This window comes from Podarcis melisellensis, assembly GCF_964234715.1.
Source record: "Podarcis melisellensis genome assembly, chromosome: 11".
In the NCBI taxonomy this organism is placed as follows: Eukaryota; Metazoa; Chordata; class Lepidosauria; order Squamata; family Lacertidae; genus Podarcis; species Podarcis melisellensis.
This window is the reverse complement of record NC_138543.1, coordinates 4,486,160-4,512,185: the sequence shown is the minus strand read 5'-3', so window position 1 is coordinate 4,512,185 and position 26,026 is coordinate 4,486,160. Positions and strand designations below refer to the sequence as shown.

The 26,026-nt window shown below is 43.7% G+C and overlaps 1 protein-coding gene across 2 annotated transcripts in view; it reads left to right on the top strand.

The window, feature by feature from the left end:
* Positions 1-12,289: 12,289 nt before the first annotated feature.
* LOC309380585 (guanine nucleotide-binding protein G(q) subunit alpha) overlaps positions 12,290-26,026 on the top strand; it is an 87,501-nt gene continuing 73,764 nt past the window's right edge. Inside the window, exon 1 of one of the 2 annotated variants that reach the window (XM_081930734.1) lies at positions 12,290-12,472. In XM_081930734.1, coding sequence (XP_081786860.1) covers positions 12,337-12,472 — 136 coding nt within the window. In that variant the 5' untranslated portion in view covers positions 12,290-12,336. Of the gene's footprint in view, positions 12,473-14,823; positions 14,921-26,026 lie in introns of those variants that run through there. The other variant, XM_081930735.1, reaches the window with a different exon arrangement.

Here is a 26,026-nt window from a genome sequence, read left to right as displayed (position 1 = left end):
TTATCCAAACTCCTTCTTGGTTTAGGAGGGGGTTTGTATGCTCAGTTTGGCAGCATGCCTCTGTTTCCCAATGGAAACAGGCACACAAAGCCAATGCAGGATTTAACCTCACTCTTGCACCTATCAGAGGACCTCACAAGTGACACCAGCTGATGGGTGGATGGGCATGTTTTGGGGGAAATGGACTCTTGGGCCAACCTCAACCACCTGGTGGGCCAAGATTGGCTCACAGACTGAAGGTCCTCCACGTGTGGCTTATAGGGCGTTGTGAATGTTGCAAAGCACAGTGCTGGTGACAGTCCAGCCACCCACCACCTTAATTTCCCCGAAGCATCTATACATAGAAATTAACATGTGCCAATGTTATACAAATTTGTGTCACAGCCATGCGTTTGTGCCCTGAATCTTTTAAATACCTAGTGACATCCCTGCTCAGACTACTGTTTGAAAGCAAGTGCTGCAGGTACGATAACTGATGTTTAGGGATAAGAGAGTTTCTGTTACACAGATCTGCCAAGCCCGATAAGCTCATTTTTGCAGGGCATCAGTCTGACAAAACAAGAAGACTTTCAAATCTAGCTGATCTGAAAGGTGAAATGAATAATCCCAACATGTTTTCCATTGGGAAAGTTTCAAGATAAGCACGAGTCCATTTACAGAACATTTTCTTGCAATCTTACTATTTAAACACTTTTACACAAACACATACATCTGTATGTATACATATCTGCATGCACAAACTATATATATATATGGAAGTGTATCCATACAGTGAAGCTCTAAACTCTTTTAGGAACCAGGAGAAGGCGGAGGGGAGTCCATATTTTTGTAATTAACCAATTAAAATTACTGAACATGAGAATAGAATTAATTTAAAGAACAGAGGCAGTAGAATTTGTTCTTCAGTCAACATCAGCTACATTCCATGTCAAGTGGTGACTAAAACAATCATTATCATGACAGTTCCAATTACATGGGAAGGGCAAAGCTTTTCAGCTTGTTCTATTCTGCTGGCTTTAGAAAGACAGTTCTCATCCAGTATCATCAAGTTCAGCTTCTGATCTCTGGTCACTAAGCCCATTGAGATATACTCAGAAGAAAGCTGCATTTCATCATCCCGTGTCAATTTAAAATAAATAAATAACGACTCCTATGTGTTGTCTCAAGAATAGGCTTTGAAAGATCTTGAGCACACTTCCACATCCAGTAATGCTTAGTCCCACTAAAATAAATTGAAGTTTGAAAATCAGTTAATAGAATAATAGCATCTTAGAGTCTGAAGGGATTCCAAGGGTCAACTAGAACAACCCTCTGCAATGCAGGAATCTCAGCTAAAGCATCCATGACAGATGGCCACCCAACCTCTCCTTAAAGGTAAAGGGACCCCTGACCATTAGGTCCAGTCGTGACCGATTCTGGGGTTGCGGGGCTCATCTCACTTTATTGGTCAAGGGAGCCGGCATACAGCTTCCGAGTCATGTGGCCAGCATGTCTAAGCCGCTTCTGGCGAACCAGAGCAGTACACGGAAATGCCGTTTACCTTCCCGCTGGAGCGGTACCTATTTATCTACTAGCACTTTGACGTGCTTTCAAACTGCTAGGTTGGCGGGAGCAGGGACCGAGCAACGGGAGCTCACCCCGTCACGGGGATTCGAACCACGACCTTCCGATCGGCAAGCCCTAGGCTCTGTGGTTTAACCCACAGCGCCACCCACCTTGTTAACCTCTGCTTAACAACCTCCAAAGAAGGAGAGTCCACCATCTCTTGTGGGAGTCTGTTCCACTGTCAAACAGCTCTTACTGTCAGAAAGTTCTTTCTGATGTTTTGTCAGCATCTCCTTTCTTGGAGCTGGAAGCCATTGAATTGAGTCCTACCCTCCAAAGCAGGAGAAAACATGCTTGTTCCTTCTTCCATGTGACAGCCCTTAAGATATTTGAAGGAGGCTATCATATCTCCTCTTAATCTCCTCTTTTCAAGGCTAAACATACCAGCTCCTTCAAGTGTTCCTTGTAAGGCTTGGTTTCCAGACCCCTGATCATCTTGGGCTGCCAACCTAGCACTAAGCATACCAGTACAAGTAGATAAATAGGTATCACTGTGGTGGGATGGTAAATGGCATTTGTGTGTGCTCTGGCACTCGTCACGGTGTCCCATTGCACCAGTAGCAGTTTAGTCATGCTGGCCACATGACCTGGAAAGCTTTCTTTGGACAAACACCAGCTCCCTTGGCCTGAAGCGAGATGCGCAGCGCACCCCATAGTCACCTTTGACTGGACTCAACCGTCCAGGGGTCCTTTACCTTTACCTAATGGAATAATGTGGATGATATGACTTCTGGCATTTTCTGTAACCAGCATCACCTGATGTTGCCATCAGTAATTTTTGATGCAGATTTCTGGGGGGACAGAGAGCTTCCCCAAGCTCCAAACTGCCGCATCACACTTGCAAACCTCAAATGACACAGGGCCGTTCCTCTTCCTCTTGGATCCTCTATGTCCTATCCTCTAAAACCCTCTATACAGAGACAACATGAAGATACCCAATTATTTTTACATCCATTGAAACAATTTGCAGTGCTCCTAGCAGTTCACTTCTAATGTATGATTATTCGGGAGCAAATCCCATTATATTCAATGGAGCTTATTCTTTAGTTAATGTGTTTAAGACTGCACCCTAAATCTGTTGGTTTAATGAAGGTGTGAATCAGTTCTTAGACTGCAATCAGTGGGCAAGCTCCATGCATTCTGTGGTCTTCGTTATTCCCTCCTTCCAAAAGCAGGGTGTGCCATCACAGACTGTCTAACAAATCCTAAACTCAAGGGAGCTTTTAAAGTAGCTTCTGACAGACTGCAAAGATCTGCTTTTAGCAGAAATATGTGAGACACCATTGTGTGCACCTTAATAAGATTCTCTGAGGCTTTTGCAGGAATCCAACCTTACTAAAGCACTTAACTGCACATCTGGGTTTTTAGTGCATTGCATGATTTGAAGTCTGTGTCCTGAATCTGGGCACAACCTTTCTTATCCCATGTCATTCATGCACAAGAATAAAACCACTGTTTTTTAAAAAACAGTCACATAAACATAGTGCAACACAACTGAAATTTCCCTAAGAATTATCTAGTTCAATCCCATGTCTTCACATGGAAACTGCTGTGCTTTCACACTATGCATCAACCTACTTAAAGATTTTAACTGCAATCCTAAGTCCACTTACCTGAGAGCAAACCCCATTTAATTCAACAGAACTTACTTCTAAATATACATAGTTAGCTCTTACGTTAACTTACTTCATCATGAATTAAAAGTTAATAACAAAAAGGGCAATGAAGAAGAATAACTGTAAAAGTAATACCCCACCCTCTCACTATATATAAAGGTCTGGTCTTCAGTGTATCTGAAGAAGTGTGCATGCACACGAAAGCTCATACCAAGAACAAACTTAGTTGGTCTCTAATGTGCTACTGGACAATTTATTTTATTTTATTTTTATATATTTCTATGCATATTTAAGCTCATCAGTGATAAGCACACAGGATTCAGTACCTGGCTGCAGCCTAAATATATTGCTTTTGGGTTGGAAATGGATTTTGGATTACTCACTATAATAGGGCTAGACTTAATGGAATTACATTAGGTAATGGGTGTTAGTTACAAATTATATGCAAGTTTAAACTATAATAAGAGAGCATACTGGAATACTAGACAACACTATGGAGAATGAGAGATGCCACTGCTTATGTAGAAACTAAAGACCATCTAATGCATAAAGTATTATCTTCCGTATATACACACAAATGCACACATGGATCAGGAGGGTTGAAGTTTACCAGTGATGCCAAGAAACCATGAAATGCAAGGTATGTGACATTTCCATGCAAAGTCCAAATTTAGGTATCCCCACAAATATTTAGAACATAATAGTTTTTAATACCTAACAGTGGAAGGATTACAGGTAAAGTGTGCTTCATAAGAATGGCAGGTATCATTGGTTCAGCTGATGGACAACAAAGGAGAACACCAAAGGAATGTAGACATCAATAAAGTTTTAGGGCTCAATTGATAGAACACTCAAATGATTAGAAAAAAAAATTGAAACCACATTTTAAGAGATAATCTGTTCAAAGGCAAACAGTCACCCTGCTCTTCTATAGGCTGAGATAAATGAGTGGGTTATATCATATGGGCTCCCTATTAAGAGCCAATAAAATTTTCACACCCCAGTTCTAACTGCATGGATGCAGAAATGAGATCACACTGAATACAGTGTAACTTCACAATAACTGGATTTGGAAAGCAGCCTTAATCAGAAGATATGTGTTAAAAAAGGAATCAGAAAATTGCTTCTTGATAGTCTGCTGATGCAATAAAATAACCAGAAGCACAGTACTTTGCATCATAACATGCCAATTGATCTCTCTGATCATGGATACTAACCCCAGATAATTAAAAACAAGAACTCTAGCACAGAGGTGAGGAACCAAATTTGGCCCTCTGAGACTATATCTGTCCCATGCAACTCATCCCCAGGGTGCACCCCCTCATTAGCCACACCCCTCACCAGACTTGCTTTACATCCACCTTGAGTCATTACCTGATTGGAATGTGTCCTTGAACTCTGATCATGGCTCTTGCCTGCCTGGATGGAAGTCTTAAAAATGAAAAATAACTTGTTGGCTACATTGCAGGGTCGCCATGTGTCCTACTTTGCAGGTGTCAGCCCTCTATTTGAAGGGCGCTCTGATCCAAGTCCAGTTTAAGGATAAAGAACCATAAGACCAGAGAACCAACCTAGAGCTGAGTGATCAGATTGTGGTGATCACTCAAGAGATGCTACTGAGATGCTACTTGCTTGGAGACACCCGCTCCAACTATTCCATGCTGCTGCCCCTTCCTCGCTAGCTCAGTCTGAACCATGCGTTTATGAGGCCTATTCCAGGAAGTAGGAGAAATGGGGAAATCAAGTCCAGATGCGGGACAACAACATGTTTGTCTAGTCATGAGTCATGACTTTATCAATCCCCACCCCAGATGAGCCTCTGGCTGTGAGACTAGTGCAATGGTGCCAGGATGGACAAAGATCAGGTTGATTTGTTTAATAGATAGGGCAATAGATATTGGTTATAATATAGATATGGAAGCATGGGAACAATTGTGGAATACAGATATAAAATTCACAGCATGCTATGATCTAAGAGAAAAATGTACGAAAATGTTGTATCGATGGTATTTAACAGTGAGTAAATTAGGAAAAAGGTATAAATCAAAATCAAATAAATGTTGGAAATGTAAAGAGAAAGAAGGTTCTTTTTATCATATGTGGAGGTCTTGCAGTAAGGTTAAAGCTTACTGGGGAAAGAAATGATATATAATGAATTGGAAAAGGATTTTTTTTCTTTAACTACAGAAGCTTTGCTTAGGACAGAACTACCCAAACTGTATAGAAATTTACTCATGTACAGTATGTGACTACAGCAGCAAGAATGTTATTTGCCCCAAAATGGAAAGAAGTCCCAGCAAAAGAAGAATGGATACAAAAACTTGTGGAGTATGCAGATTTGGTGAAACTTACCAGAAAAATAAGAAATCAAGAAAACAAACTTTTTATAAAAGAATGGAAACGGTTTATTTAATATTTACAAAGGAACTGTAAACATTGGCAAGATTATTGTAACAGCCTATAGTTTTATAAGGGAATACATTTAAAGTAGACGAAAAAATGATTAAGTTGAATTGGAATATACAGAGCGTGTGTGTGTGTGTGTGTGTGTGTATGGAACTGCAGTAAGAGGGAGAACACTCTCCCAGAAACGGCTCCTTTTATCCCCCCCCCCGCAAAGTGCTGACTCCACCCTGCTCGTTAGCTGTCTTGGTAGCCAATCAGAGAGAGGCTCCAGCCCTCTGGTGGAATTCTAATGCACTGTATCACCAGACTCCAGGCTAGCTTAGCTGTCCTTCACACAGCCCTTCAAGTCTGGGGTGGTCAATATACTGTATTTTTCAGTGTATAAGACTAGGTTTTTTTAACCAAAAAATTAGGTTTAAAATTGGGGCTCATCTTATACACAGGTAGTGCTGAGGGGTGTTTTCTTAATTTGGAGTCCCCAAAAATAGTCCCCATATACATGGGGGTGTCATATACACGGAAAAATATGGTAAGTAGACATTTTTTTCAGTCAGAAGCAAAGCTCAAATGGTGCCCCCTCTTTTAGGACCAATACTTTGAAAATCATACAGTGCCATTCAAAACTGAATTCCTGCCTTCACCCCTCCCTCATGGCGCCACCTAAAGGAGGTCTCTTTATCCTGCTGCACTGAAGGTCAGCCTTTGATAGCAGTAGATACTTGTCAGAAAGTATTGCCATTTTCAGTAAGGAAGGTGATCCTGTTGGTGACAGGGAAAGCCTCTATTTGTGCTTATGGCTCATGGGCACCATTGCTGCTGACTCCAATAGGTTCAGAAAATAGTAAAGTAGACATGACATCAAGAGGAAGTTAATGTCTCCATACTGAATTTGATACAGATAGATATCTGACAATCAAAAACAGAATGTGAATGCAATTTAGTCTGGATAACATGAAAGTGTTATTGAGAAGTGTTAACTTGTAAAGTATGTTTAGAATAAGCTCTCATGAAATGGCAGTCATTTAGAGTCTAAGACAAGGAAATTACAGTGTCTATTATGTTGTGTTTATTTAGCAGATTTTGGTATGACAAAATATGCTAGATGAGAAAAGGCTACTGTGGTACCTCTGGTTACGTACTTAATTCGTTCCAGAGGTCCGTTCTTAACCTGAAACTGTTCTTAACCTGAAGCACCACTTTAGCTAATGGGGCCTCCCGCTGCTGCCGCTGCACAATTTCTGTTCTCATCCTGAAGCAATGTTCTTAACCCGAGGTACTATTTCTGGGCTAGCGGAGTCTGTAACCTGAAGCGTCTATAATCCGAGGTACCACTGTAATGTGTTTTAAAACAAATCATAAGGAAAACACAATTATAAACCCTAACTGCCTAGAAAATTGTAAAACTGAAAGCATAGTGGCCCAATACAGTTAGGAGGCCCAGTGATAAGGTTATCATTATATATGTGGGTTAATTAACAACTCATTTGAATCCAACCCCACTCTCTTTACAATTGCTGCAGAATGATATTCTTGCAAAGAAGCTGCTAAAATGTGGACTGGACAAGATAACAGTTAGGTGAACTTGTAGCTCATTGACTGACCAAACCTGAAGAGTTCTCACTAACGGTTCCTCGTTATCCTGGCAAAAACTGGAAAATATGGTGCCACAGGATTCTGTCTTGGGCCTATTATTCTTCATCATCTTTATAAACAACTTGGATGAAGGTATTGAGGGGATGTTCATCAAATCTGCAGATGACACCAACGCCACTGAAGACAGAATCAGGATTCAATATGACCTTAAAAGATTGTAGAACTGCGCCCAAACTAGCAAAATGAATTTCAATAGGGACAAATGTAAGGTTCTGTTCTTAGTCAGGAAGAACCAGGTGCACAAATATACGATGGGGAACATCTGGTTTGCCAGTAGTACATGTGAAAAGGATCTGAGGGTTTTAGTAAGTGCTTGTTTTCTGGCAGTACTCAACGGTACACAGTACTGGCACATTCAAAGTTGGAGATGGTCCAACTTACAGCCTGTCAGGGACTGGCCAGATGAGGAGGAGTGGTGGAGACCACCACCCCAGGAGGCTTCCTGGCAGGAGGCAGATAAAGATAGTATGGACCCAGGTTTGTAGTGGTGGCAAACAGGACACAACCCAGAAGAAGAAAGCTGCAAAATAATGGAGGATGAGGAACAGGAACAAGCTAGCAGATGCTCCAGTCCTGAACAGAGACAGGAGTCAGAAGTGGTAGAAACAGTACAGCATACAGTTGACACCATGTCACTTGAAAGCCTGGTAGAGCCTCCTCCTTCTCCTACAACCAGATGCTCCCTTTGTATCTTAGAGAAGAAAACCAAACAGAGACAGAAAGATTCCTTTACCGGCCACCATAGGCAGCAGGAGGGGTTTGGAAGCCAGGAAGTACTGCAAGGGGGGTGGAGTGGGCACTCTGAGCAAAGTCTTGAGGGACCATATTTCATGGTCTCTGTATTTCTGTTGATTTAAATAAAAGAACTGGAAGAAGCTCTCTGCGTCTCTGATTTCACTAGGCAGTTAGCCAGTGAGCTCGTGATACAGCCCAGTCCTGTTGGCACGGCTTGATGGGCTCTGAGCTGGGGAGCAGGAAACCAGAGGCACTGTTTTGGGCTGAGTTGCTGCTGCTTCCTTACTCCGTCAACATGAATGGAGCCCCCAAAAGGCCAGGGAGGAGCCCATGGGAATAGCCAAGGGGGGCAGCTCCCCCCCCCAGAAAGTAAAACAATAGAAATACTTAACTGACCAATCATGTCTGTTCTCCTTCCCCAACAAAAGTCTTGCCCCCCACCAAGTCCTGCCCCACCATCAAAAAACCTGGCTATGCCCATGGAGGGGCATCTCTCCTCAGCCTGGTGCACACCCTGGTGATGGCTCAGATCACCCCAGAGCCTCCACCCTCCAGAGCTTTTCCTGGACTCCTCCCCATCCTCTTGGTGGCGAAGGAGAGGAAAGCTTCATGAGCACTGAGGAGGACCCCCCCTTCCCGGCCCCCGCTTTCCCCCCTGTTGGGCTAGTGACAGCAAGACGGCCTCCCCCATCCCATCCCAATCATCTCCTGCCTGCTTCGCCTTGCCCAGCTTCGCCAATACCCAGTGGTCCTGGTGCCTTGGTCAGACCACATTTAGGATAATGTGTCCCATTCTGGCGCCACAATTTAAGAAGGATGTTGACAAACTGGAATGGGTGCAGAGGAGGGTAACCAAGATGATGAAGGGTCTGGAAAGCAAGCCTATGAGGAGCAGTTGACAGAGCTGAGTATGGTTAGTCTGGAAATGAGGAGACTGAGTAGAGATATGATACCCATCTTCAAATATCTTAAGGGCTGGCAGATTGAGAATGGAGAAAGCTTGTTTTCTCCTGCTCTGGAGGGTAGGACCTGAACCAATGGATTCAAGTTACAAGAAAGGAGATTCTGACTAAATATCAGAAAAAACTTTCTGATAGTAAGAGCTGTTTGACAGTTGATCAGACTCCCGCAAGAGGTAGTGGACTTTCCTTCCTTGGAAGCTTTTAAGCAGAGGTTGGATGGCCATCTGTCATGTATGATCTAGTTGAGATTTCTGCATTGCAGAGGATTGGACTAGATGGTCCTTGGGATCCCTTCCAACTCTACAATTCCATGATCCTATGATGTACAGAGGATTCAGGAAAGATAGCAATATTAAATACCAGGTAACATTATTCTTCACTATAAATAAAGTAGTCTCCCATAGGTAGCTTGCCCAAAGGGAGACTAGTTTATTCATACTGCAGATTAATGGTATGAAATTCAGTCCAAAGAGAGTGTCTTCCAGCACTTCTAGGGGAGTGGAAAAAAACAAATCCAGCGTGTGGCTTGTTTCACGTATATGGCTAGTTATTATTGGAGATATCTCCATGGTTGTCATGGAGGCCATGAAGTCCCAAGCTGACCTTAAAGAGTCAGTCTTGGCAGAAATGGTGAGGTTGTTTCTTAACAAGCTCTTACAGGATAGTTGCCATCATTATACAGTCATGTGAATCACACAAAAGAGCTGTTTTTAAAGTAAATTATTATATTGATGATGATGACGATTTATACAGAACCATTAGTGTACATAGTGGCTAAGTTACAAAGACATGGAACTTACCTTCTAAAATAGACAATGACAAAAATGAGAGGGGAAGGGAAGAACGTGGGCAATGCAATGGATTCTGATGAGGATTTAGGGCAAAAGGTGGGTTTTGAGAAGGGAAAGATCACATACACGTTCACAATGGGCGTTGCATTCATAGGGAAACACTTTGTTCTTGTTCTTATTCCAGAAAGCTAGCTGTAGATATTACTTCATTTTGGGGACCAAACTTAACTATGGCTAGGGTTGCCAACTGACCAGAGGAAGTAGAAGCCTTGGCTTGCTCTTCTGTTTTGAATAGCAGCTACAGAGATCAGTGTGTGAGGCATTTCACAGCATGAAGATAAACTATCACCTCATAATATCTGCACATTAAACTGCTGTTGAAGGTTCATAGAGACAGGGTCAAAGGCTGGAACCCTAATGTTATATTTATGGTAAGTGTTGCCAGGAATGTACAGCATATGGAAAAAAACAATATAAATGAATGAGTTTATTTCTCATCTTACTAATGCCTTAGAGATGCCCAGACTGATATATATGAGAATAAATAAGCCAACAAAAATAATAGGTATGGTTATTTAAATATTTGGCACATTGGTCTCGCCAACACCCAGGCATAACCGTTATATATTTGTCTATAATGCCAAGCACATTTGGGTACTCCATGAGAACTAGTGTCACATTGCTCAAGTTACATATTTCAGCCAACCACTATGTTGTTGTTTATTAATGGCACTGCCAATTGCCAAGTGGTAGGAACCTCTCCCTGCCCCCCCGACTGGTTTTCTGTACTTTTTTACTTAGGTATAAACCTCAATGAAATCCTCAGGAATTATGTGTGAATGTGCATTGGACTAGGTAGCACAATTTCGATAATAGCAATATCATCAATTGTTTTCTCACATAGGGTTGCCAGCCCTTCAACCAGTAACTGTGCCTTTTGCTGTACATTTATTCTCCATGTTGTGAAAACGGATCAAGCTGTAGCAGGCCGGGCTGCAACCCTGTTCTCAAAGGATGGTCTTTTGGCAAACAAGCAGTCCAGTCTCTGCCCAACGCCTTTGATTTCTTTGGGCTCAAGTCCAGAGAGCAGGTAAGCACCTATCCCAACTGTGCACTTGGCAACCCTAACTCCCTGACAGTAATCTGAAGCCCTGACAGACGGCCCTAATGGGGGGAAATGGCACACACTCAAATTGTCTGGGTTAGCTCTGCCATTTGGCAAGTGGAGTGATGCACACAAAATAAGCCCCATTCCTGCCCTGATAAAATATGCTATTTTATCCATACGATAAAATATGCTATTTTATCCATACGATAAAATATGCTATTTACTTAGTCCCAGCACGTAAGCCAACAGAAGTATCTTAATTCCTGTTGGGTATCTGGGAGCTGGGGTACAAGCCCCAAGCCCAGACAGAACATTTCTTCGACAGCGAGCTCGCCCCCTTCATCTCAGCCTCTCAGCCCCGCTTTGCCCCAGCAGTGTCGTTGATCCTTCTAAAAATAAGAGGCTCGCCATAAAATGTCATCTGGCGGAGCTGGGGAGCCCATGAACAACAATAGCAGCCCGGCCCTCGAGGACCCATAAAAGCAGCCCGTGTTCCTCGCGGCCATTTAAGTAGCGGGTGCGGCGGGGAAAGGGCTCGTTCCTCCCTCGGTTATTGCTGCTGCGTTGCAGTAGAAAGGCAGCGCAGTGGATCCGAAGGGTATTTTTTATTACTTTCCTGGGATTTCATTTCGGGGCGGAGGGGAGCGTGGTGCGCGCAGAGCAGCGAGCGAGCGAGCGAGAGAAAAGGTCCGCCATATTTCTGCCTCGCCACGCCCGGGGAGCCGAGCCGCCCGAGTCCGGCGGGCGACACACCTCGGGCGGCCGGGCGGCCCTCTTGCCCTCGCCCACCCCCCTTTTCTTGCAGTAAGGGGAAGAGCCGCTCCTCCCCGGCCCGACCAGCGGCCAAAGCCGCCCTGGGCCGCGCAGGGAGCGGGGAGGGAGCCTGGCTGCGAGCAGCTTCGGAGCCCCCGGAGGCTCCCGCGGGTTCGGCCCTTGCCGACCCCGCCCCGCGCGGCCAACCTCGGGCGGCTCCTGGGCGCGGGCGAGGGAGGGCGCTTCGCTTGGCCAGCCGCGGGCGGGAAGGGCACGTCGGGGTGAGGCAGCTTAGAGGGGGGGACAAAGAGGCGCTGCTCTTCCCCGCGACGGTCTCTCCCTTTCTCTTGCTGCTGCCGCCGCCGCCGCCTCCCGGCTGGATGTTCGCCCTGTTTGGTGCATGATCGGGCGAGGAGGCGGAGTGGGGAGCCGCGCGTGTGCCCGGAGGCGGCGTCGGGGGGCGGCGGCGGCGGCGAGGAAGGCTGTGAGAGGCGGGGGGCGCGCGGTGGCTGCGTGTGAGCGCGCGTCTCCGCGTGTTCGCGGCTGGGCTCGCCTGGCTCTGCTCATCCCGGAGTGAGGCGCGGCGTCGGGGGTCTCGCAGCTGGGGATCGGCAGCTGGGCTTCCTCCCTGCGTGGGTGGCTTTGTGTGGCGGGGGGCGCGGCGCGTGTTTTGGGGGCGGGGGCTGCGCCTCAACCAGTTGGGAAGAATGACTCTGGAGTCCATCATGGCGTGCTGCCTGAGCGAGGAAGCCAAGGAAGCGCGCCGGATCAACGACGAGATCGAGAGGCAGCTCAAGCGGGACAAGCGGGACGCCCGCCGGGAGCTCAAGCTGCTGCTGCTGGGTAAGTCTGGCCCGCCGCGGCGCCCGGCGCCCCATCGCGGGGCGGCTGCTGCCCCCGGCCCCCCCCCCCACCGCGCGCGCCTCCTCCATTGCCTTTTCCTCCCACACAGCGGCGGATGGCGGCGTCTCTGCCTGCAGATCGGCGATCTGCGCGGAGCCAGAGAGGAAATGCCCCCCACTTTGGGGTGTGCGTCGGAGGCGCGGGAGCGCGCCGCGAGGGGGGGGGGCTGCTGCTGCCGCATATATTTGGATGTATTGTTCTGTACCGCTGTGTGGCAAAGCAGCCCGCTGCTGCTGTCGCTGTAGGAAACCAGATCCTGGTGGTGGGGAAGGTGTGTGCGGGGGGGGGGGCGGGAGAGAGAGAGGAAGGGAGACAAGCCAAACTCGAGTTCCCTCCCCCTTCCTCCTTCCCTTTCCCAACGGGCGCTTTGCGAGCGTCCATCGATGATGCTTGGGGGGGGGGCGTTGATCATGGAGGAAAGGCGAGCGGCGCCCCTTTGCCACCTTCCACATGCACGTCTGTCCCTCTCTCCCTGTGCAAATCAGACGCGTGTAGCGGGGCGAATGGCTACCTGGGGGGGGGGCTTCGTGTGGAGTGGGCGAAAGGGAAGCCGGGGGGGGCGGGTGGAGGAAGAATGGGGGGGGCGGAAGAGAGACGGCGACTGAGATGGATGGCAAATGCGTGTTTTTTGGGGGGGCGGCGGCGAGGGAAAGAACCTGTCAACAAAGCTGAAGGAAAAGGAGGAGGTGCGCGGGAGGAGTAGCCTTCCAGGATGGATGTTGACGGGGCTTAACATCTGCATTGGGGGGAGCGCCCTCCCCCTGGGGACGTGGAGCGACTCCTCTCTCCCTGCCTGCCCCCTGGTTTTGCCTTTTGCTCTTAAGGAAAGGGGGCCGCGCTCGGATGGTGGGTTGCCTTTAATTGCCTGGCTCTGCACCCACCCACACCTGGTGTGCCTGTGAATGGCTGGCTTTCCCTGTGGAGCTGCTGGCTCGACACCAAATGCGCTTAAAGCGAGATGAATTAGAATGATTTAGGAGGCAAAGTTTGAACGGGGATGCTGGATTTAAAACATTTCTGAACAGCCTTTGCCTTGCAAGTTGTCCTCTTCTGGCACCCTCTTGTCACAGCCCTCTTGGTCAGAAGATTCCAGGGCAGTGTAAATGAAACTATTCACACAATATCTGTCCTGCTTCATGACTGTGAAAATCTGGACTGTTCAGGTTTTGTGGGACTGCAGCAGCGCTGTTAGTTGAGAAGGCGTGGTGTTATAAAACTGGCTACCATGTGTGAAAAGCATGAATGGATTATTGCTTTATTGAAGCCCTTCTCTGCTTTATACATAAATGGAGCAACCGAATCTAGGATACAGCTTGTTTCAAGATTCAGTAAAATTGATTTGCAATTAGGAAAACAATAAACTTTATAGTCAGTGATTGCATAGCCATGTACACGTATCCATTTTGTTCTTATCTAATTTCTGTTGTGTGGTAGTGAATGTGGAGAAGAACATAGTTCTGAAAAGAAAAGGACCCTTACTTTTTGACCTCCATGTAATTGGGTTATTATTCAGTGCTTCATGGGAGGTGGATTAGAAAATAATGTGGGTGGGTGTGCTGTTGTAATGAGACTGAGTGAAACATTTATAGCACATTGTTGCTATATTTGACTTACATATCATATAGTCTGCCTTAGGGATATGTTTATTTCCCATTTCATGCATTATCAAGACTGCAATCCTAGATGAAGTTAGGCATGACCTGAAACTGGAGGAAATGTAGATTTTGAAAAGTGTGGATTTTGAGATCTAGGACGCTACAAACGTGGTTTACATATGCAAATAAATTAACCCATGTATATGCTCTTTGTGATAGAAAGCACAATCAGATCTTTGTAATAATTTGCTTACACAGTTAATGATAATAGATGGTTCAATATATAAATGCTGTTGTTTGTATTTCAGTGTTGGTGAACATTAGGATTTTTTGGTTCCCACATTATCTATATAGCAGTGCTGTGCTAGTTTAAAATGGGAGGTTGTAGTAGTAGTATGGCTTATCTGAAAACTTGCATGGTTTTCCCAGTGTAAGGGAAAAATATATATGAAAAAATAGATGTCCTACAGTGAGAATATACTGCACAATTCTTTGAAAACATTAGTTTTCCTCTTTCTTACTCATGTCTAACTAACAGATGCTCCTGCTGAGCACTGCACTCTCTAAACAAGCTTTCCTGAAATGAATTGATCTACTGCAGGGCTTAGTATATTTAGACCATTGTTAGCAAACTGGTGGTTTCACAAATGTAGTTGAAATCTATGACTATGATGTTTATCTATGACTAGCAAGTAGATTTAGCATTGTGCAATGCATTCATTCAAAGACAAATGGACCTCTTTGAGATTGATTGCCCTTTCGGTGAAAGTTAAGACAATAAGCCATCAAAGAGGTGAGAAATAACTTTTTCTTGCTGGATTGATTTTTGCAGCATCTGCAAACTTTCAGTAATATTTTGATACAACTGAATTTGCCATTCAGAAACAATGAGACTTACTTACATTCAGTGGCGTAGCGTGGGTTGTCAGCACCCAGGGCAAGGCAAGTAATTTGCGCCCCCTAACCCGTGGATTTTAGCACTCGAGTCTCTTCCACTAGATTAGTGGTGCCCCCCCCAGATGTTGTGCCCGGTGCGGCCGGCCCCCCCTGCACCCCCCACGCTACGACACTGCTTACATTTAAGTAAATCTTTTTAGGATTGAGGTGTCAGACTGATCAGAAGCATTCATACCTGGGAATGAACACACTGGGCTTACCTCCAGCTCCAAGTAAATGTGTTTGATATTGAAGAGTTATCTCAAAATACAGTGATGTCTTTTGTTTACTGCATTTCGTCAGAAACCTTTGGCTTGTATAGCTGTTTTATTGCCAGTTCCATTTTTTAAAAAATATATCTATATCAGTGGTATATCTTTAAATGCTTTAATATTTTCTGTTACGGTTTATTTATTAAATTTCTATGCTTCACTTCATCTGAGGATCACAGGGCGGTTTACAATCTGACACACAAACAATTCTTGCCATAGTAATAAACAGTAACAACATTCCAACACCCCTTTCACAGTTTAAAACGCCATAGAAGTCCTGGGAGGAATTCTTTTGCCTGGCACCTCAAGGTATGTAACAAAGGTGTCAGGAAAGCCTTCCTGGGGAGAGCATTCCACAAGTGAGGAGCCACTGCGGAAAAGGCCCATTCTTGTGTTGCTGCCCTCCGGACCTTTCGCAAAGGAGCAGTGCTGGAACTTAGTAGGCGCATTTTGCACCTGACTATCAGCTCCTTGCATGCAAGTGAAGATGCTTGGGTGCCAGAATGGCAGCTGACATCTCCACCATCTAGCTGGCACATAGCACACTCTTTCTCCTCCGCCACATCCTGTATGCCGCCCCATGGGCACAGCCAGGACTTTTGTTGGGGGGGGGCAGAACCTCAGTTTGCTATGTAGTTTTATTGATTGGGAGGGGTAGTTGCCCCTCCCTGCTGCCCCTTGGCTACACCCTTGTGCCACCCTCCATCTCGGACTGCCCTGATCCTCCCTCCTACTCCTGCCCTGGCTTTGCAGGTGGCACCAAACCCCATAAATTGCCGACCCTCACTTCTGAGTCACTCTCGCGGCTCCTTGTTTCCTCCACACACACTTCAGAGCCCTATTAGTCCCTGGCAGATGGTGATCATAGGTTTGGGGTTGGTTCATGTGGGTAGAGGTGGTCCTTGAAGGATTGTGGTCCAGAGTCATTTAAGGCTTTATAAATCAAAACCGGAAACTAATTGGCAGCCAGTGCAATCGGGCCGGGATAGGCATTATATGCTCAAAGTGTCTTGTCCCAGCAGTGAATTCTATACCAGCTGAAGTTTCCAAACTGTCTGGAGAGGCAGCCCCACATATAATGTGTTTCAGTAATCTATAATAGACAGATTTTGCAATACGTTATGGAAAGATGATTTGAAATGAAGCACTTCATATTTCAGAAAGTGATTGGATGTTTAAGGAATTATGTCTTGGAGACCAGGCACCTCAGAACAATGGCCTGGGAGAACCTGGTGGTGAAGCTAGTATGGATGCAAGAGCCTGGATGGAAGACCACCAATATCCTAGGTGTGGTGTATGTATTGCAAACAGTCTGAGTTTGTTGTTATAAGGTTGCAAATTCTACATAATAGCCATTTGCTTGGTGATTTGCAAGAAGTAAAAATTGCTTTCTGATGGCTAGGCAAGGAAAAATCACAAAACTGAGCTCTTTCTTTTAAGCATCAAATGACTAACATTAGATGTTGACAGGCTCAATTTTCACTGCAATGACATTTCTCTCTCTCTGGATTATCGTTCTGCAAATATTAAATGTTGTACAGTTTTTCATATTGAATAGCAAGTTTTGTGCATGTTATATTCAAATTGTAATTTGCCTTCATGAAAATAATAAAAGGGATCTGTTTCTCATAGTCTCTCAGATACTGTCATTCAAAAACTTTTATTCCAGTCTCCATATCTTCTCAAATTATAGGGAAAAGGGTAAGAGACCTCGTAATGAATGCATAAACCTCAGCCCCACCCCCACCCAAATTCTAGACAAAAAATGACATAACCATTCAAAAATAATAACTAAGGGGTTATCACAAAATAGAAGGGAATGTGGTCCTCTAATTCAAGCAGAACCAGCTATTCTCTTTACAAAGGGCCAGTGTATCCCACCATTTCTTGGTAGCTAATTTACTGTATTTTTCTGTCTTTAAGACGCCCCCCCCCCCCATGTATAAGAACCCCCTATCTTTGGGAACTCAATTTTAAGAAAATGAGGGGAGATGGCCCAAAGTTGAGCTTCTCCCCTCACGTAGCTGTGGGAAGGAAAACTCCCTAGATCATTTCCCACATGCAGCGGCATTGGGGGAAGTTGCTCTCCTGCCAACTGGCTGGCTGGCGGGTGCACCGCTTGTCCCCCCCCCCATGCCACTATCAGTGTATTGGACAACTCCAGTTTTTTGACACGATTTTTGAGTAAAAAAACCTTGTCTAATACACGGAAAAATATGGTATATGCTGCTGTTATTGGGTTCAAATTTAGTTTGTGGTAAACCTTCTAAATTATTTTATCCAAATACAGTGGTACCTCTGGATACAAACAGGATCCGTTCCGGAGCCCCGTTCGCATCCTGAAATAAACATAAGACGCGACTGCGCAGGTCATGTTTCGCTGCTTCTGCACATGCATGTGGCTTCATTTTGAGCGTCTGCGCATGCGTGAGCGGCAAAACCTGGAAGTAACGTGCTCCATTACTTCTGGGTCGCCGCAGAGTGCAACCCAAAAATATTCATCCCGAAGCTACTTCAACCCGAGGTATGACTGTAACTAAGTCAAATCAGTGACTAGAAGAGAATAGAATTCCAACAAAACGTCAGCCTTAATATGTGTATATTTCCAACGTGTAATGCTTCTGTCAAGTGCTAGAATGTACTGAAACATCATCTTGTAATGGTTCTCTCTTACCTGATCTAAAAGGAAGATATTCAGAGCCTTTTAGTGCATACTGATGGTCAAACACAATTCTGTAATTGTTATTGTCTACATTTACTCCCATATTTCCTTAAACAACCAGAGGTACCACTGTATACAGAAAATAGTGGCACACTTTAGAAGTATAAAATCATTTGGGGTGACTAACTGGGAGCTGCTAAATTGTATAGCAGTTTATATGTGGGAATAGAATAGATTTGGAAATAACTCCTTTCATTTCGGGTTTCTGCACAAAAAACTGCCATTATATCTCCACAACTTAAGACCCTAATATTGTGTAGCAATTGTGAGATCCTTCATGGGTAGTGCTCTCATCTCTTTTCCTCACAACTTTCCCTTCTGGCTGGCTGTTGGGAACGGACATGCAGTGCTAGAAACCAAGATATATGCTAGTCCCCAAATGGCTCCTTAAACCAAGGTTACAGCTGCCAAAACAGAATGTCTAGTTGCCATTTTGGGGTAAGGGGGCTCTAAAGTCTTATTTTCCAAATGGTGGGCTGACTGTGATTATCAGTTAAAAATCAGGCTAGTTCAGATGACAACATTGAGCTTGAGAATTTAAGGAACATGAAGCAGCAGAAATTAAATTAAGAAGAAAATACATTTAATCCCTGGACAGTCTACATTTATATATTGGCCTGTTTCTACCTCTCTTTCTTAATGGGGAGTGCTGTTGCGCAGAAAAAGCATTTTGGTTCCTGAAATTCATTCCAGTTGTGCAAATAAAATATAACTGAGAGAATTTTGCAGGATGTGTTTCTAGTGTGTGAAAAGAGTCCCGATCCAGTGATCCCCGGGCATGCAACTCCAGATGGTAGAAATGTCCGGAGCCATCCTGGCACCCAGGCATCTTCACTTGGTTGCAAATGGTCAATAGCCAGGTGCAAAACGCTCGTGGTGCCTGGCTAATTTGAACACTGCAGACATGGTTTATATGAATGAATGAAAGCAATGTTATCACAGCAGTATTCATCCATCCATCTGGTGACCCATCTGGTGACCTCATCACCAGACGAAAGAAAATAGGAACTTTTCACATTAAAAGTTGTGGTGAAGGAATTGTTGTGAAGTTAAAAGGCACGTTAGGGAATGTGAACAGAACATGAAGCAGCAGAAATTAAATTAAGGATAAGAAAAGCCCCTCCCCCTTTCTCCTCCTATGATGGTAATTTATGAATTGGGGGGAACTTGGTGTTTGTTGGAGTAGGGGCATTGGCCATGCTGCAATTTTTCTGTGATCATAAAATTTCTGTGAGCTCTGAACTTTCAAGCAATATGTGTGTCAGGCCTTACTAAGTGTCTTAAAATGGTGTCTGTGGGGTGTTTGTGTTGGAAATTTTGTATACAGATGCTCTTTTTTTCTGAAATAAACGTTAGAAAGCTACTGTCACTTAAAACAACCAGAGATTCCCAAGATACAAATAAGATTTTGTTTCTAGCTCAGAATCTGCCTTCAGGGCCATACTTCACTCCTGACTATATTAGGCTTTAGGACTCTGAACCAGAGAGAGAGAAATCCCTGTTATATTCAGACTAACAGAGTTCTGATTTAAAAGAACAAACGGACATAAAAAAGCGGCAGAAACTATATACTTCGATGCCATGGCGGTGAGCAAGCATCACCTAATATTTTCCGCTGAGATTTATTTCATCTTAATAAGAATTTTATCATGCTGTTCAGTTTTATTTTGAAAAAGAGTACACTTTAAACAAATACTTTTAACATAACAAAGATTTTATTTTTTATATTCTACACTCTATCACCTTGGTATTCTTGCTATAAACATAGCATGCATAATTTCCTATTAAAGGCAGGAGCTATTTAAGTATTACATTAAGGTGCTTTAATCGTGAAAAAAGTGAATGGCAAATATCCACTGAGCATTAAATTTAAATCACATAAAGCTTAGGTTTTCAGGCAATTACATGCTTAATATTTGGAAAAGTCAGTAGTTTGGAGGTTAGTCTTTGCAGGTTTAGTAAACCGTTTTATGGGATAGCTGCTCACTGTCTCTCTGGGCTCCTTTGGGAGGAATTTTGGGATATAAATGTAATAAATAAATACACCCATATCTTCATGGTTCTCTGCATTTGATACTAAATTCCCATGTTTTTTTGCAGCATGTGCTTGAGTATACATATGTAAATAATAATAATAGTAGTAAGAGTAATAAATTGAGTGTGACTAAATTGCTGATTGATGTAGTAAAATATGACAACATGCATTGAAAATAGTATATTACTTCTGTGTGCTAATCACAGTGGTAAAACATGAGTGGACTCTTAAACTGTTGTGGGCAGTTGATGATGATGATGATGATGACAACAACAGCAGCAGCAACAACAACAACAACAATTTATTTGTACCCTGCCCATCTGACTGGGTTGCCGCAGCCCTTCTGGGCGGCTTCCAGCAGAATATAAAAACATAAGAAAACACCAAATGTTAAAAACTTCCCGATACAGGGCTGCCTTCAGATGTCTTCTAAAAGTTGTGTCATTCTTCATCTCCTTGACATCTGACAGGAGGGCGTTCCTCAGGGAGGGTGCTACCGCCGAGAAGGCCCTCTATCTGGTTCCATCTTAAATCTTAAATTTCAAATAAATATAGTACAGCATCAGAATGCTCTATAGGGTACATTAGTAGGCTATGGGTCATCCTCTCATGCTTTGCAGTATGTCTGAGCTGCTTGCCAGTAGCTTAGTGTGAAGCAAGCTATTTTACTGTGGTATTGCATAAAGAAATAGTGTGTATATTTTCCCTAATCAGCAAAGGGGGCAGACTGGGGGCGGGGGTTATCTGACTATAGCCTGCACACTGGGTGAGAAATATGCACGTGAGTTAGGAACTGCTCTTTCCTCTTTTCCCCCATCTACTTTGTTGGTATTTCTGTCATGGGGATAGGGAACCTCTGAAGGCCTGCAGTTTGCAATCTCAGCAACAATTTTCTTTTTTATTCTGTGAGAATAGAAGAATAGAACACTTAAAGCTATTCCCACATTTCTGGGTAAATGGGTGTCAGCCAGGAAGTCAAACAAAAGGTTTCCTTAGGGTGACTACTGACTTACAAGGCCAAAATGAATTTGAGCACAAAAAGTTGGAAGGATGCCATAATACGTTGATTTGTTTTTGTTCTAACCTCTCAAGCTTGGGGTGGGGGTTGAAAAATGCCCAAAATACGCAACTCCTTTTAACTCAACCACATTTCCCTTTGGCAGAGACTTCCATGTGCAGCCTTAGATTTGGGTTTGTTTGTTGAAAAATGAAAAGCTGTTTTCAGTGGAATTGTTTCATGAGAACTGGAAGTGGTGCTAATGCGGAGATGATAAAGTCAAGTAGTGGAAATGGAGATCTTCTGGCGATGCTGATAATGGAATATTCAAGAACCTGGCATTATTCAGATAATTGTTTTGTTGTAATTGGAAATCTAGTGGATTTCATTACAGCTGAGTCAGAAAGCAAATTCTTTTGGTAAAGATCTTTTAGAGGTTCCACATGATGGGGGAAATATTGTGTTTTTGTTTTAGAGAGATCTGCGGTAATGTTTGGCTTTTGCAGTGTCTTTATGAGATGTGGGAACAAATGGGGAAACTTTGAAATATATTTCTTTAACCTCTCCTTAGAAGTTAATATATTGTTTTGTGTTGTATGCTACTTTTCCCATTTAGGGATAGATACAGTGACTCAAGTTTTATAAATAAATTATTGGGCTTTGGTTTCTGCCTTTCAGGTTTTCATTCATGCATCTTTATTTGTTTGGTTTGCTTGACTTGTTGATTTGCATTCAACCTCTGTTTATCATATCTATTAACTAGAAATAGTTCTGTTAGTCAGGAGTCCACAAATAATGACTGTTAGTGTTGGCCAGAAATTTAGCATTCGTGACAAGCATTGAAAACCTTCTGTGTACTCAGCCACAGGAGTAGGCTTTAAAAAACAACAACAACAAACTGCTACCAACACAAGAAGCCAAAGAGTGCCTCTTTCAAAATGGCGCCAATATGTGTATTGTACAGTAATGCGGAATCAATATCTTGGTTCAGAGAAGTGCTTTCCATTACTCCCTGGCCTTGAATAATTCCCTCACTTGGCAATACATACTACAGAAATGGACTTTGCCTCTGTTCAATAAGAAGCAAGAAAGCTGAGATGCTGTATCCACTATTGCTTTAAAGCACATTCGAGACACCTCCTTTTCCTCAAAGAATTCTGGGCACTATAGTTTGTTAAGAGATGCTTGGAATTGTAACTCTGAGGGGTAAGCAAAAGCTTTGAGGGAAATAATGTTCTGTAAAGGTATAGAGTGCAGACAGCCCCACAGGATACTGGAAAGAATGACTGGCTACTCAACCCAGCCTAAATTTATGCACCTCGGATACAACAAGATTTTTCAGTGGTTTTGAACATCTAATGAGGCAGCATAACTTTTTAATGTGGTGCCCATAGTAATTTATTTGGCTAACAATCATGGAAGTTCAATTTTGCAGACTTCAAAAGCAGAGAGCTCAAATTCCTGTGTAGCAGTGGTTTCCCCTTCCACTGAAATCCAGTGTGGTAATTTTTTTTGAGTCAAGAAATCACAAACAGTGATTGATCTTGTGTATGAGATCATGGGACATAAAAGCTGTAGTATCTATCCATATTCATTTGGGTTCTTGTGACTAGGAAATTGAGGGAGAATGACTGTTGAAGCAGCCTTGCAAAACTAGGTAGGGGTTAAGAAGAAGAATTTTCCAGCAAGTAAAGATCTGTTCTGATCCAATTTCCGTATTTGCATTTTTTTAATATTAAGGTTGTAATCATATGCACACTGTGCAACTTCTGAGTAAATATGAAGAGGATTACATCAATCTCTTTATTATGGTCAATGGCCAGTATACTTTGTACAAACAAAACAAAATATAGAAGCATAACAATAAAATGGCTGACATATGTAATATGTAATATTGAATGCCAGGCTTATAAAGCAGAATTATAATTTTGCTAAAATTAGTCCCTGACAAGTTTGACATGCAGCAGCACAATATTTATCCTGTGAATGTTAACATGGGATGTAGCTGTGTCCTGCCCCTTTGCTGTAGGAGTTTGTGTGTGTTCTGTGTGAGATCAGTGTTAACTTAGTGGTAGAGGGATTGCATTTAGCGGCACCAAATACTCTTGTTCCATTAGCACAATGCAATGCTTGTGTAATGGAACTTGCCCCTCGACCTGTTGCAGAATCCCCAAGTCTGCTCTGGAGGGTTGGGAGAGCCCCTGGAACAGATTGCTGGGGGAGTGTGAGGGCGGGAAAGGGATTGAAGTTCCCTTGCACCAAGCATCAATCATGTGCTAACGGAACATGAGACTTAGTGCTAGTTTGAAAACAAGCAGTGGTATTTGTCTAGAAAAAGAGGTGCCAGAACTCACCATGAACACTTCTTATAATTGCAATAGTGCCCTGGATATAAGCCATTGATTTGGGGAATCACACAACCAAGTGGTTGAGACAAAAAGTACTATTACCACAGGCCAGTTTCAGAAAAAAATTGATGTGCAGGAGATTCAGGTTTGTGACACCTGCATTGTTCTGAAGCAGGACAGTCACAGGACGAACTGTATAGATACGTAGATCAGTTGTACATAAAAGTCACGTTAGAAACTTAACAGGTAGATTCAGAAGGTTACTTTAACAGGCTCTTAAGCACTCTGATTTTGTTTAAAAAAAAACCCAAGTGTCAGTCTGTGTAATATGCAGTTGTTGCAGCTGCTCCCCTCCCTTCCTTTGAAAACCCATTTTGGTTGTCTGTTCCTGCTGAGCAAGTTATCTATCTTACATTCTGCAAGTAGAAACTGAAATGTACTCTGACACAAGCTTCTGCGGACTGAGAGATAGCCTGCAAAGTTTCAGCTTTTGTTCGTAGCAAATGAGTCACCACAAGTTGACAGTTGCCATGGACACAGAAGGAGTAAAATACAATACCACAAACAGTATATTTGTAAGCACCAGCTCTAAGATTAGGAGGGATATAGTTCAAAATAGTTAAGAGGATATTTACAGACTTGCTTCTGTGGGTCATCAAAAAAGTGGCCAACAGCTGTGTCCAGGGCATTGGCAACATAATAGGTAAGCCCTGTTACACCGGCACCTGCTGCACGGTTGCCAGATGTGGTACAGGAAGATGAATGGAACTGCTGATTGCAAGACTGGAGTAAGATGAGTGGCCTAGTTGCCACCTAAGATTTACTTAGATCAGATTACCCTTGTTTCCAACAATGTCATCACAAAATGAAAACAATATTTTGATCAGTATACATCACATACAAAATTGGATCCTGACACCCAAGTAGAACTAATTAATTTCCAAATTAATTTCCTTCAGTGGTGTGAGTCAACTTCACCATTTACACTTCAGTCAGGGACGGCATGTTGTAAGTACTGGGATGCGGGTGGTGCTGTGGTCTAAACCACTGATCCTCTTGCGCTTCCTGATTGCAGTTCGAATTTGTGCAGCGGGGTGAGCTCCCATTGCTTTGTTCCAGTTCCTGCCAACCTAGCAGTTCGAAAGCAAAAATAGGTACCACTGTGGTGGGAAGGTAAATGGTGTTTCCATGCGTTCTGGCACTCGTCACAGTGTTCCTTGGCATACCCCATAGTCAAATTCGACTGGACCTAACTGGCCAGGCGTCTTTGCCTTTTACCTTTCCCTGGGAAGTACCACCCTGCTGTGCTGCAACTCCACAAACGTGGTGCTGGCATTGGCACCAGTGTTCAAAATTTGCAACCAAGAGAAGATGCCTGGGTGCCAAGATGGCTCCTGACATTTCTACCATCTGGAGGTGCAGGCCTGGGGATCACTGGATCTGGACTGATAATCATTCACAGTCAGCCCGCCATTTGAAAAATAAGACTTTAGGGCCCTCTTACCCCAAAATGGCAACTAGACACTCTGTTTTGGCAGCTGTAACCTTGGTTTAAGGAGCCATTTGGGGCCTAGCTTATATATCTCAGTTTCTAACACTGAGTGGCGCTGATTTCTAGTGAGATTTTACCAAAATCTTGCAAGATCTCTTGTACTCTCAGATCTCTCAAGATCTCGCTGAAAATTGGTCTTGATACCAGTGACATTTTCCCACTGGTTGCAAAGGCACTCACCTCACCTCATGGGCCGGCCTTGACTTCATTCAGTGTAATCCCATGGATGCTTTCCTAATCTTAGTCACCTTGTATACAATTTGCCAGGAACTGGCACCGGGGAGAGTGCGAAAAGCAACCTTGGAAAAATCCCAAGTCCCTGGCTTGTAGAAGAAAAGAAAAGGAAAAAAAGGATGTCATTGTCTTTCAATTTAAAATAGTCCTTCAGCCCTGAAGAAACAAGTGACACAAATTTGCACCCAGTACCATATTACGTATGTTAGGATGTCAAAGAATATGTTCCAGAGTATTGTCCAGGAATGCTTTAGGAAAAAATGATAGATCAGTTTGTTTCTCATTAGAGAGACTTTTGATGTTGCTACACGCACAAGCTCTCACACTAATGTGCTTAACCAAAGCTTACAAGTCATACATGTCCATGTTCCTTTTGCCACAGACTGGAAGTGCAAGACATTTGAATATTGAGATGGCTGCACTGCCTGTAATGTCTGAAGCTGCCGTTAGACTTGATACTTGTGTGGAATCTCTTGTTTTCTGTGAGCCATCTTAATAAGTTCACTAGATCAGGACCATAAAGCAGTCCAACATGCAAGATATTTATTTTTTTTGCCTGGCGCTCTAGAGATGTCTGTACTCAACTGTACTCAACTTATCAGGGGTCAGCAAACTTTTTCAGCAGGGGGCCGGTCCACTGTCCCTCAGACCTTGGGGGGGGGCTGGAATATATTTTTTTGTGGGGGGGGGGTGAATGAATTCCTGTGCCCCACAAATAACCCAGAGATGCATTTTAAATAAAAGGACACATTCTACTCATGTAAAAACACACTGATTCCCAGACCACCCACGGGCTGGATTTA